This window comes from Sinohyriopsis cumingii, chromosome 3 (assembly GCF_028554795.1).
Source record: "Sinohyriopsis cumingii isolate HCF-2022 chromosome 3, ASM2855479v2, whole genome shotgun sequence".
Taxonomy (NCBI): Eukaryota; Metazoa; Mollusca; class Bivalvia; order Unionida; family Unionidae; genus Sinohyriopsis; species Sinohyriopsis cumingii.
The window spans coordinates 68,487,002-68,501,691 of record NC_142963.1 but is presented as its reverse complement, the minus strand read 5'-3'; the positions used below and the strand labels follow the sequence as shown (position 1 = coordinate 68,501,691).

General features: G+C 35.7%; 1 protein-coding gene across 1 annotated transcript in view; it reads left to right on the top strand.

Moving 5' to 3' along the window:
- LOC149803038 (Ig-like and fibronectin type-III domain-containing protein 2) overlaps positions 1 to 14,690 on the top strand; it is a 61,205-nt gene that overhangs the window by 26,378 nt on the left and 20,137 nt on the right. Inside the window, exon 8 of the mRNA XM_089953879.1 lies at positions 6,512 to 6,664. Within this exon, the coding sequence (XP_089810005.1) occupies positions 6,512 to 6,664 (153 nt within the window). The remainder of the gene's footprint in view (positions 1 to 6,511; positions 6,665 to 14,690) is intronic.

Here is a 14,690-nt window from a genome sequence, read left to right as displayed (position 1 = left end):
ATCTTTAGAAGCTCTAAGCGCTTTACAACATTAGACAACATCTATAACATAAAAACGTAAATGATAATATGATTATAAAAATGAACACCATGAAATTAGAAAACAAAAAAAGCATGCTGAAAATTTATGCATATTTCAGAAAATGTAGTGTTTTATAAGGTATTGTGCAAGAATATTTGGATTAAGATAGAATCCAGCAGAGATATTCTGGAAATTAAGCTTTATGTTGTGGAAATTTTCAGCGGAATTAACTGTTATGGATACAGTGAAATTGGTTGATCAAAGAGCACACTCTGACTATATACACTATACATTTGACAGTTTTCTTACATGTACCAGTCCAATATTATGTGCGAAGAAAATAAGTATTAAATATGTCATCTCTGTTTAAAGTATTTTTCACTTAATTTGCATCAGTCTGATAATAAATGCATCACTGAGTCCATTGTTTTGTGCCCCCCTCTCCGTGATATAACTATCAAAGATTAGATACACATGCATTATTTTCCTCAAGGTTTGGATGTTACATGGCATGATGGCACATTTTGTATCCTGACCATCATGTTATAGTGGGGTTTCAGTGTATAAAGAATTGCACAAAAGTTTAGGAAAATAAATGTCCCAGATAAATAAAAAAACATGAGGGAGTACTACAAGATAAAAAGCAAAGATGCTGACATTCTGTAAAATGTATATGGAATAAAAAATAAAAGAAACTAAAAAATCACTAAAATATAGGGTTATAATTTGTTGGATAAATTGCATTCCCTGAAAAAGTCCCAAGATTTTCTTTGATGGTACATCATCAGTACCATTTTTATTCACTGAGTGAAGCTAAAAAACAATAAAGTCATGATCTGCCATAGCAAAATATGCCTGCAGATCAGGGTCAGTGTTGTGTTCTACTAAGTACTCCTAACAAACTGCAGAGACTCAGATCTGTTGGTGCATTATGCAATGGTGGATATGCTTCTGTGCAATTTTCAGTTGGACTTAACATATAAATGAGTATATACAGTAAGTACTTGAACTGAGTTCACATACAATTCTTCTGTCTTAGATAATGGGAGTATCTTCATAAGACTGTTCCATCCTCAGTGGACATGTGCAGCGTATGTACAGTGAACCTCATCTCTGTGGTTTGTTTTATATGAGAGTATCTCTTTGTTGTTATTGTTGTTGTAGAGTTGAAGCTGCGAAAACAATAAAGTCATGTTCAGTGATGGGTTTCATGTTATGAAGCTCATTTTTGGAGTTTTTGGTCCACATATTTTGACAGTTATGTTGAACATGCTGATTGGTATAATATTTAAAGTCAGTTGAATCATCCAGTTTGGAAATGGGTGACTGCTGGGCAGCTTTCATTATCCTTAATACCAATGTTAATGAGCAGCCAACAGGACAGAATATTTTTCTCTGGACTGTATCAGCAAATCATGTTTCTTTAAGATAAGAGATGTTTGTTGGTTGCCAGAATAAAGGTTTTGTAAGGTTTTAAGTGTGAAAAGAAAATGTGAAAAAGACAATGAAGTTTGTTTTTTGAGAAGTTTAAATGTCATTCAAAGATTTTAGTATGGCTTTACTTGGTGTGGTGAAAATGTAGGCTGCTCAGGTTCGTGCCACTGATTGGTGCAACTGTAGTTCCGACCATGTCTTCATCTTTGAAACCATTTGTTTACAGGGTTGTATGGCCATGACAGGAGTCTCTGAATTCATTTCATTTACCTAGACACACCACAAGATTTTTGTTGAGGAAAAAGATCAAATATTATTTGGGGAGTTGGTGGTTGTGGTTGATAACCACGTTTGTGATTGAGAACAGAATTTTCCAGTATCTGCAACATTGATTTTTGCTGATTGAAGACTAAATCATTGCCAGAAAGTGGAATGTTTGTTTATCAAATCAAGCATCTGTAAGAAAATCCATACACAATCCACAGTTCAATAGAAATAAAAACTTGGGGGTGTGGTGTATTCCCACTCCATTTCAAGAAAAAGGGGTAAGTTTTCTGACCATAGGTGGAATTTAGCCCTTTACCTCATAGCATCTGTTACTACACAATGCTGTCAATAATCATGTGTTACAGAATGCAAAATGGTATAAATAAAGTTTCTGTTATCTAAATTACTCCATGCCAATAGGCCAGCCTGCAAAATTTATAGTGCTGTTGTACAAGTTAAGTTCAACATAAATTTGAACAGTTTTACCTTTTTGTATATATCTGTTATCTGAAGATAGTTTTAAGATGAAAATCTGATCTTTATAGATGTATAATTATTTTAAAAGAAGATTGATTTTAATATATGCTTTAACATCTTGAAGAAAACTCATTCACCATCAGTTTTGTCAAGCTGTCCAACCAACCATAGCTGACCTTTATCAACCTCTAAATTTACTGGTGCATTGTTTACACATGTATCATTAAATCTTTTGAATTTGATAAAGTATCAAAAATCACTTTTGCCTACATAGAGCCTATATCTTATTGAGCCTTTAGAGTGATAATTCTAATCATCCACACTGAAGAAAATGCCGAACAAAATCAGTTGGCTGCTTTTTGGATAGTGGAGAATATGGTCCAGTTACTTCAATAGCAGGATATGACTGTTAAATAACAACAACATCATGTGATACAGCGGTCTTTTACCTCAGTGGCTGTAGTTTTTATAAAGGTGTTTTTGTTGAAGGTAGCACTACAGAAACCAGATCAGATAGGCTGATGATTACTGTTGGCATCAAAATATGTTGTGTAGGTTTTCAAACACAATTGCATGCGAATTGGATGGAGGCATCCAGTAGTGCTTCCATCAGAATACAGTAGAGGTGTACATATAGCTAATATGAAGTAAAGGATTAATGAAGAAAGAAATGTAGGGTCTGAAAATATTGTGTGATTTTTGTGCAAGTTTTGCATTCTATTGATTTTTTTGGCACTTTATTAAAAATTTAAATTCAGTTTGAATTCTTCAATCCTGCACTCGTGAATAGAACCAGTACTTTTGTACAGCCTCATTGCATCTCAAGCTTTCTTCTAGATCCTCTACAACAGTTTAGTGTGCATTTCATGGCATGGGGGTGGGGTGGGGACTTACTTTGTACATGTACATTCTTTATACATTATTGCATTTAGCACATGATCAGAGTTATTTTACAATATGTAGACACACTGTTATACCTGGAACAATGAAACTTGGTGAGGGGATGCATCTTGATTAGTACTACACCATCTTCACAATAGTAGGTCACTGGAACCCATATTTCATGCTTTACATACTTTAGTTTAGTATTTTGTATTTTAAGTTGATTTCTCAGTATTCATCCATGCTAGAATCAAACTAGATTGCATGAATCTCAGTTAGTATCATACCCTTTCAACATAATAAGTTACTGTGACTATCATTTGGTATTTTACTGGCTTAAGTTTTTGGATTTAGGTCATGACCTCATAGGTTTATTGCATGCTGTTTGCATACTCTCCTATGTAGAGTCATAAAACATGATGAGGAGATGCATTTTGATTAGCAATCACCCTCATTGAAACTTGATAAAGATATGTATCACTGTAATAATAATAATAATAATGAATTTTTTAAAGAATTTACTTCCGCACCTTTACAACAAAAGAAGGTTACTGTGACCTACTCTGTATTTATCCTTTTTCTGTCTTTGGTTAAGTTTTTGTGTTTAGCTTAAGTTTTTGTGTTTAATGTATGACCAAATGAATTTTGGCATTAAATATGGAGACTGTCTTCCATAAAACTTAGTGAGATGATGAATCTTGTGATGCAGATAGAGGTGTTTGTGACCTGTGTCTTGTGATGCAGATAGCGGTGTTTGTGACCTTTATCTTGTGCTTTAGTGACTTTTTTGAAATTGTGTGTTTGAAGATCATTTCTTTGTTACTTTTCATGTTAGTAATATAACTTAATAATTGGATTCCTCACTGTTAGCACTGCACTCTTACGACCAAAATACATCATAGTTTAGACATTACTAACATAAGTATTTGTGTTTAGCTCATGGCACATAGTTTTTTTCACTGCAATTTATATCTTAGTCTACACAGTACATGCTCTTTCTGACCAGTATAGTTGAATGTTGGAAAAATAAATTTTCATACTAATGACTAGATATATTTTCTGTTGTAAAAGGTTACTCTTCCCATGGGTTGGTGTTTCTTATCTGGGTTTCCCCATGTTCTTCCTCTACCAATTATATTAGCTGCCATTTATAGCCTAGGCATCTGGTGCCAAGAAATGGCATTACCTCCAATCCAAAAAACAACAACATGTTTACCTTGTTATACATAAAGGAATAGGCATTAGAAGAGTGGACTGCATGCATTTCATGTAAAGCCTCAACTGTAGTGGCTCATTAAGGTAATAGCTTATTCATAAACTACACTTGTAATAGTGCTTATACTGGTGTTCACTCTAAGGTTACTTAATGTCTGCCACTTCCATCCAGTAGTATTAATCTTGTCATGGGTTGACAATAATAATAGCTTTTGAAGCAGATCTTATGATCAATGATTTGATAAAAAAGGAAAATAACCACTCTGTATCAGCTGTAGAACTTTGACTGCTTGATATTGTAGAAAATAATGTTCCTTTTTAATATTTTATCTTTTATGCCCTGTATCAGGTCAAACATTTAATAGGTCAAAATCACTTTTGTCTAAATTTATTTTCAGCATGATAATTGTTTGCAAAGCTCATGGATATAAAGGCTTCATAGAGGTGAGCTGTAATTGGTCATTACATTATGAATGGGCCATGCTGTCGTACATTTGGCAGAACAGGAGGTCAGCATAGGACAGTTAAAAATTTGGACTGGAGTTTTACTTCATATCAGGAGGATTTTATATCAGCCCTCTTTGTAGCATTCAATTGACAAAAAGACAACTAGCGAACAAATCTCTTTTTACTATATTAAAATAAACACACCTTTTATCATATTAAAATAAACACTCCTTTTACTATATTAAAATAAACACACCTTTTGCTATATTAAAATATACACACCTTTTGCTATATTAAAATAAACACACCTTTTACTATATTAAAATATACACACCTTTTGCTATATTAAAATAAACACACTTTTACTATATTAAAATATACACACCTTTTGGTATATTAAAATATACACATCATCACATATTGCATCAGTCCTTCACAATACTTTGCTGTCTTTATAGTACAAGCATTTTTGGCCTTTCTTTGCAGATTATTGCTGGATTATATTTGTGGCCAGCCTTATCATTGTTAATCTCAGCACTTAAGTAATGATGTATCATTACTGGATCCAGGTTTCCTCTGGAGTCAGCCCGAAATTTTGTTTGAATAGAAAATTTCCTTTCAGTGGCTGCATTGGAATGTAGCAATGTTAGTACAACTCTGCTGAATTCATCAAGAAGTTTCAATTGTTTCTTTGTCTGTAGGTAGAAGAGGACTGAATTTGGGAAGTTTTTCTTTAGATCACCTTTTCAGGAATGGCAGAATGCATATTTTATTCTCTTTGGAACTTGATTCCAACTACTGAAATTCCTGTTTCCATCCATTATTGAATTTCATATAGTAATTTGTTAGATTTTGGTGTTTTAGCATTGTGAGATAGTGCATGTTTAGATATCTAAATAAACTTTTGATACCAAAGCCAAGCAGACCTGTTTGATGCTACTTTAGCTTTTTAGTAATGACTAATCCAACCATAATCCATTAATGTCTTTAATCCTTTCCAAATTACTTCTGATCACACATAGTATAATCCATCTCAAGAAACATTAAACACCAAAGCCAACAGTGTTAATTGTTTCATGCTGCTTGATCTTTAAAGTAATCCAACCATAATCCATTAATTTCTCTAATCCTTTGCAAATTATAAATAATCAAACAAAGTAGATTAATGGCTGTTGAATTTGCAATCAGAGTGTCATGCTTGCCAGTTCAGTCACATGATCACATGGAGGCTTTGCCATAAAATATACTACTTCAGAAGCAAGGTGTTTAACAAAAACAAAGAGGAAACATTTCTGTCCTAGAATTATTTACATAATAAATTGGGGAGAGTTCAGAGAGTATTGGGAGTGATGGGAGATACCCCTCATCTTGGAAGGAAAGCCATCATGGCCAGAAGGTTCATGCGTTTGTGCTGTGGAATTTATTTCTGAAAGATTGAAACAGTTATTGTATCTTTATGTATGTCAGTAATCAACTGAAACTATGTATCATACAGACATAGGGGAATACTTTGTAGATTTATATAAAAAATAGAATGGTAGTAATTATTTGGATAGGGATGAGCGTGAAGCAAGTACTCGGCAAAGATACCAATCATATTTTTATAATGGCAGTGGTGGTAATAAAAATGCTTGATTCCTACCTGTCAGCATGGTCGAGTCAAATTTATTGATTAATATTACTTGATATGTAGAAATCAAGGAAAAATTTTATGTAGTCTTGTTGAAAATTTCTTATCAGCAATGAAAGTCTGTTTTTTAAATTGCAGATGGTAGAAGTCACATTGGATGCTGTTTGCGTGAGAATGTGGCAGACTTTTGTCTTGGTTTGTGTACTGCTAATTTTGATGTTACACCAGACTATACACAATGTATTTCACGAGAGGCATTGCGTATTATTACCTGTATGCAAGAGGGACAGTGTGAGTATTGAAGATTGTTCAGAGTTGATGATGATGAAGTTAATGATACAATGATGGTGATGACAGCTGTATAATTGTACTGATCATATAATTCACTTCACATAAGAGAGCTGTAATAGATCATTTTGTAGAGTGTCAGAATCATAATACAAGGGTTTTGGGTTTGTTACCCACCTTGGCAAGATTGGGTCAGCTGCCATGGTGTGTCCTTTGGAAAGGCACTTGGCTCCCATTTCCTTTGCATGATAAAGCCAAAAATGTGTTAAAGTGCTGTTAAGACTAACCAAACCAACCAATCAATAACATGATTCACACGAAAGTTTGTTGAAGAACAGTATATCTCAGTAACTTATGCCTAGTATGTAACTGTTGTTATCTACCGTATTTACTGTATATGTTGGGACACCGTATTTGTTGGGGCACCATAAATTGATTTTGAAAGTGATTTTTTTGTGCACTGTATGTTCTGGGACACATTGTTTTTTTCGAGTCGTAAGTTGTGGGACACCTTTTAAATCATTCAAAAATTACAAGTTGGAAAATGCACTCAAACGTAAATTTATTAGAGAAAACTTTAAAAAAGAAAATGCTGTGAGTGTTGTTTGTTTACACTTTTCTTCCTAGATGCAAATTTGCTAAGAACAAGAGCTCAGGTAAGAATAAATCATTTGTGTATATGAGAACAAGTTCAACTTTTTCTGTTCTAATTTATGCTTCAGCAAAGTTTTTTAAAATTAAATGTCAAGGTTTATTTGTTGTTCGTGCTTGTTACATGACTTATTTTGGCAAAATAACTATTGATGAGCACAGTATAAACTATTCACTGTAATTATGTAAAAATATATTCAAAGAGAGAGAGAGAGAAAGAAAGAGAGAGATACCGTAGATAGTGACAGTACAGAGTGATTGATAAACATGCTAATTCCGAAACCGAACATCTCTTTTTTTTTAACACAGCAGTGATATCTGACATAATCCAAGTACACTACTCCCTCAATAACTCGTGCCCTGATAACTCATGAACCTGCTTATAATGCAGGGTCAGGCGTGGATCCCATTTTTTAAACCAGAAAATACCCCAAAAATTGATCCCTATTTGTTGAACTTGAAGAAAATCATGATCAGAATTGGTAACAGAAACTTTGGTGTATTCATTCTGATGTCGAAAACAGTAGATAGGACCTGGAAATTTTAATCAACACTATGAAATATCAAATTTAAAAATAGGTCATACAATCTTTTACATTTTCTTTCCAAATGACATTCCTAGTACACCACAATTAACGATATGTAAGGAAATTTCAATCAATGTAAATGTCACTTACGCTGAGTGGAGGCAGTACTTTAATAAAGAAATACAAATTAAATATTTTGTTATCAATTGAAATTTGTGTATTAGTTCTATCTTTTAGTTCCTTTTAAGTGTAATCATCATAAATGCAATGTGTCCTCTTGTAATTAAATGTAAAATGTGTCAATCTACTGTAACAGCTATGTCCACGAGCATTTCTCTGAGAACCTAATTAAGTGCCAACCGTGTTTTGATAACTGACCCCGTTGTGCGCAAGTTATCGAGGGAGAGGTGTACTGCTGCACGAACTTGAATGCCGCTAATATATTTAATTTAAATCCTTCAGTCTGTCCACATTCTTAATTGCCCACTCAATCTCCTCAGGCTCAGATCCATCAAATTCGTCCTCTTCACTATTGCTGCCATCACGTTCAGTATCTCTTATGATATTGTCCTCACATCCATTCAAGTTATTGTTAATATCACAAACTTTAAATGATTTTTGGATCAGATCTGGCTTGTCCTGAAGCGATTCGACTGCTTTCACAATCCAGTCCACAACTGTTTGTTTATCTGCACTCTTAATACGAGACATGTTGTCATTTTCCTCGGAAAGGCCCTCTGCTGCTTTATGAATAAAATTTGTCCAGCTTTTCCTCATGTCGGACTTGACTGGTTTATTTACACTGATGTTAAGTGGCTGTAGCTTGGAGGTGCATCCACCCGGAATAACTGTAGGCACCATGCTACCCCTTCTCAGAGACTGTTTTACAGCATCTGTAATATGCACCCAGAATGAATCCATCACTAAAAGAGATCGTTTGTTTCCTGTATACTTGAGATATATCTCTTTAATCCACTGCAGCATCACCTCCTCATCAACCCAACCCTTCTCCTGCACACGTACGATCCATCCTTTTGGTGCCTGAATATCTTTTTGCTCCCTCACACCACGAAAAATTATCATTGGCAGCAACACATCTCCTGCTGTGGAAACTGCAAGTACTAATGTTCGATGCTTTTTATCCGCACCAGTCATACGAATTCTCACACTTTTAACACCTTCCTTTTTGACAGTTCTTCCAGGAATGAGATCAAAGTACATAGGAGTTTCATCCATGTTAATTATCACCTTGTCTTCGAAATTGTCTTCTTCTCTTCTTGCCTTTACGAATTCGTGGAATAATTTTATTTTCTCCTCTAAATCTTCTGGAAGATGCTGGGCCATCATTGTCTGTGAACGAAGCATGAGGTTGTGTCGCTTTAAAAATACCTGTTGCCCAATTCCTACTGGCTTGAAACTCAATTTTTGGACGTTCATTTGACACAAATTCCTTGGCATAAGCGCATATAGTGTCCACACTAACAGGGATCTGCAGATCACATTGGACGAGAACCCACTTTGCAATTTTTCCATCTAACTCATTGCCATATGATACTGGTCTCCCACTCCTTGCTAAATGTCCCCATTCATTCAGCTGCTGCAAAAGATCTATTTTTGACCAATTTGCAATGGTTGATTTGGGGATTTTAAAATGTCTTGCTGTACTCGAATTCCATGCAATTTTGAGAAATTTACAATGTCCTGCTTTTGCTTTAATGTAAAATGCTTGTAATGCCTTCGCCTGACATCATCATTTTCGTAGGCATCATCTCTCTCCTGACTAGGGTCTCTAATTTCATGTCTATTTGCAGCTGGTTCTTTTTCTTTTATATCATACTCCTCCTCTCTAGCATGCTTTTTTGGTTGACCTACGGGTCTCTTAGGTCAAGCTTTAGGCAACACATTTTCTTTCCATGCACGAGGCAAGGCATCTTCACTACTTGAGTATTGCACTACAAACTTATCCATGATAGCGGAGATCTATAATGTGGTTTATTTTGTTTTATTTTTATTCCCCTTTTTATATGCTATGTACGTGATAACAATGTCATTGTGTAAATGTGTGAGAAGTTATCATTTCAAAGTGTTCCATTGTTTCTATTTATTTTCAAAATCCCAGTGACAACCGGTAGAAAGAAATCAAAGTTGGCTTCCCCATGTCGGCTGACTTTGTATACATATGCATAATTTTTAAAAAATCTCCACACTAAAAGGAATCCAAAGTCTGCTTTTGGGGTCGGCTTTGTAAGAAATGAACCTTTGTATTTTATATCCTACCGGTAAGTTCAAACAATGAGTTTATGGCTGTTACAAGGTGTGTTTATTCAACACCTGGGCTTTTATTTATATGCCGTCTGTAGTCTTAATTGACACAAACGGGTTTAAAGTTCTTCAGTGTAAATAGTATACACAGCATTAACTTGCTTTAATAATACTTTTTGTAACCCATGGAATCAAAAAGATTGTCATTTGTACTCACAGTGAATGTATTTCTAATAATGATTTTAGTTTGTGAGATATTGTGATATTGTTACCCTGAATATAATACACTCTTGGTTATTTTGTACCTTACACTGTGTCATGCATGAATGGCAGGTGCTTTCAAGCAGTGGGGTTGATAATTCTCACTCTCTTTCTACTCTGTCTTTCATATGTGATTTTTCAGGATACAGTTTTCATTCTTATGACATTCAAACCTTTGAGGGCAATGAAACATGATTCTTTTCTCATTATTCACGTCAATGACCAATGTGTTGTGTTGTCTGACGAAAGCGATAACACTATGGATGCATGCGCTACTTATACGGAGTTCGTGGATATATTTTTCCTTTAATAAAATGCTAATGTTGACCAAAAAAGAGAATAAATGATAACAGTACAAAGTTAGTTTCTTTCATTTTCTTATCAAATAAGCATTTTATTTATCTATTTTATCGTAACATGTGATGTGGCTGGTTGCGGGGGTGGGGGGGGCGCAAATTGAAAAAAAAATTTTCATTTCCTAAGTCTTGGGACATATGATGCTGGTTTAAAAAAATTCACCATAAAGTTCTGGGACACTAAAAAAAATTAATTATTTTTTTCGTGTCCCAACATATGCAGTAAATACGATTGTTATTAACTTTATGCAAATTGTATAATCACGTCTTTAATGTTCAAGAAAACTATTTACTAACTTCAGCATGAAAATATTCAGTATCTAAAGTTAGAAATGTAGTCACTGTTATAAAAAAAATAGTAAGCTCTAGAAATATTGAACCCAAAAATGATATCTGAAGTTTGTTAGAATGGCCATAAATGTTAAAATAAACATTGAAAGGGACCTTGCAATGTGCTTTGTAATATCCAATATTTTTGTTACATCCAGTTTTGTTCTAAATGGTATTTTATAGTAGCAATACATAACCTGCTATTATGGCATTGCTGTTTTATCCTGGCACTAGTCCCCAGTCCAAAAACATTATTCACTGCTCCAAAGAGTAATTGGATGTCTAGAATTAAAACCAACATGATACCAGAGTCCACTTTTGAATGTTTTGAATCATTTGTTTTCATGGACTTCATGCATTTACACAAGTGTCTCTTGCGTACTCAACACTTTATCAATTTACTTGTCTTGTGGTATTTCTGCTGTCATATTCTGTTTTATGTTCTATTTGTTAATTTCTCCACAGTCCATGCTTAACTTTTGTGTCCATTGACTTTGATTTGGATGGTTCTGATTTATCGTTATTTAGCAAAGCAATTCTTCTTGTGTTTCATCCCAATAATAATAACCAGTGTCAGGGTAAGTATTTCCTACCATTTTTTGTTACAGTTTATTGTTGTATTTATATATTTTCCATTCAGCCTTCATAATGTCACAAGATGGTGGCAAATGTAGGCATTGAAAGGCAGCTGGGGATACTCATACTGCCTGTCTTGCATGCATGGCATGGCCCTGACACAGACAGTTGCTGCATTGTTTTTGTTGCCTGATGTTGTCTGCAGTTTGGTGGAAGATCATAGGGCTGTAGAAGGGTCTCATCTCTTCCTCTTCTTCCTCTCAAGAAAACTTCTGTTTTAAGAAAGAGGCCATGATACTTCCTGGTGTATGGAAGTCACTTGCAGTTACAGCACTTCCCAGTGTACAGAAGTTGCCTGCTTCAGTGAGAGAGGTGACTGGAGTTAAGAAGTCATGCATTTCATCTAATGGGGGACCTGAGGAAGGGATCTGTGGCACTTCTTGGTGTAGGGAAGTCACCAACCCCAAATAGTAAACCCAGCCTTCCCAATGCAAAGGAAGCATGGTCATCATCTCACATTAGTAGACCATAACCAAAGCAATCTCATTTGTTGGAGTTGAGTTCCCTGGGCAGAAAATGTCCAACAATGTCTATATCATCTGACCAGTTCTTGCCAGGAGACCAGTCTCTGAGTAATGTGTCAGATGATAGTGAAGCTCTTTTAGAGGCACTGGGTATATTGTCTTCTGATTGTAATAGAAGGTCTGTCAGTGGTCACCTGTCACTACACACTGGTTACTGGGTACCTGGCACCAGGATGTGGGTCTAGTGACAGTCACAGAAGGGGGTATCACTGGATGATTTCCACAATTAGGGAGGGTTATGAGCTTCACTTACAGGATCCTGTATGTCTTTAAGAACCCCCATTCTGTTCCTCAAGTTCCAACTGGTATCTCAGCTGGAAGAGGTCTACTCCATTCTAAAGAAGGTTGTAGTAGTGAGGGTGAAAAACATAAGAAGTCTGAAATTTTATATCAGGATTTTCTTTGTTTCAAAGAGAGGGATAGAATTTCAACTCGTCGTTATCTTTCCTGTTTGAATAGATTCTTTTTGGAAGATTGGTTCAGAAGGCAATCACCTCAGTCAAAAATGCCTTCAGGCAGTCTCCATAGATTTACAAGATGCTTAAATTCGTAACCCCATTTTCCCAGCCCACAAGAAATTTCTGTAGTTTTTACTTGGACAGAAGATCTTATTTCAGGCTCTTCCTTATGGTCTAGCTGGTGATATGTATTCACACTAGTTTAAGATGGTCAATTGTTACAACCAAAACATTTGACCCAGGTGAATGAGAACCAAGCTACATATGCATAAGGATGCAGATGCCATCAATATTGTTGCTGCTAACACCTGTTTTACTAGGTTTTTAGTTTCCGAGTCTCTACAAATTCAGAAGAAAATTCAGTAATCTTTGCAGACAGGTCTTTTTTAAACAGCTACAACTCCACCATTGCTCCTGTTGCCACAACTTGAACATATCTTCACAGAACAACCTATTGATCCAATACCAGCATGGTGTGGTTGGGCCACCATCCATGGATTTTCCATCATTACCAACATACACCATTACTGGCAATGGTGATCATTCCTTGTGTAGCAAGTACTGTACCTAGGCTCCAGACCAAATCCACTCCAGCTCCAAATCCACTCCAGCTTTAGCACAGTCTTGACCTACACATTTGACTACTGACACTAAATGCTGTGATCTGTCTGCAAGTATACCTAGTCTACATTGTCAGAGCATTCCATCATGGCATAGATTGCCAGTATGATACAGTGATCCATATGCTGGATCTGGACCACAACTCCATCTTTGACCTTTGACACAACCTCAACCTGGCATCTACCAATAGGATTGAGTACTGTGATCTGCCTTCCTGGTATATCAAGTTCCAGACCCAAAATAAAAAAGAGTTTAAAAACATCTGGTTGCTTGGAGTCCAGTCCTGTCTCAGTCATGGATACAGAGCAAAACTGGTGATGCATTTGGTAAAACATTCTCCCACACCAGCCAATATTATACTCATGGTAGTGTCACAACCCTGCACTAAACAGGTTCATCATTGTTTCTCACTTTGTCATGACCTTAAGTTCTGGCAACAATGACTCCTAATTTTTTGGACACACTGCACATGCCTTAAACATTAGGAATCACCCAGAATGAATGCCTGGAAATCACCATGTCTCGACTCCCAGCCACATTCACCATCCCTGGCACCCTCTTTGCCGGCTTAGTCATTGCTACATTTATTGGAGGTTTCCTTGCCATCCCACTTTTAGGAGCTCAAAGAATGCAATCGCAAGCATCATCTTCCTTCCTCAATCCAATCCAGCTTCACTGCATTGACTGAAGTGGTCTTGTGATCTCTGTCTCCTCCAGCTCTATCATTGGCCTCAAAGAATTCCTGCATCTGTCAGTTTCAGAAATTAAAGCCATCTGCTTCTCTGTTGTCAGGCTGAGTTGCTGACTGTGTTCATTGCTTCAAAAGACAACCTCAAGACATAGGCATCAAAGGGCCTTTATTTCACAGTGATGACTCATATCAACTTTAATGTGACGTTTTTATCAGACATACATGCCTGTCTTTTTGCTTTAACCCCATCTGTTGACAAATACATGTCAGACTTGGAAATTTTAAAATCTTCCTCTTTTCAGATGGACCAGTAATACTTTCTGACATGCAGCAATTGTTTTGCAACACTGTAGCAATTGGCTTCATGCTTAATTTGGTCTCAAGGGTAATATTTTAGCAATCTGAGCATATCATAGACTGCTTCATCAAAAAGCCTACCAAAAGACTTGTCTGAGAGTCTTGTACTGCTGATATAAATCACTAAAGATTTCAGAAGGTCTTGTATACGTTTCTTTCACTTTGTCATTTGCTTCAAGGGACTGTTACTGTTACTGCAATTATTCAAATTGTATGTGAATTTTTCTTTAATCTTCATTATTTAATAAAAGACAGAAGATGCAATCAGGTCTATTGATGTCCAATCACTCCCATACTTCATGGTGCTACATTATAATCAGTCATGGGACTGTTACTGTTACTGCAATTATTCAAA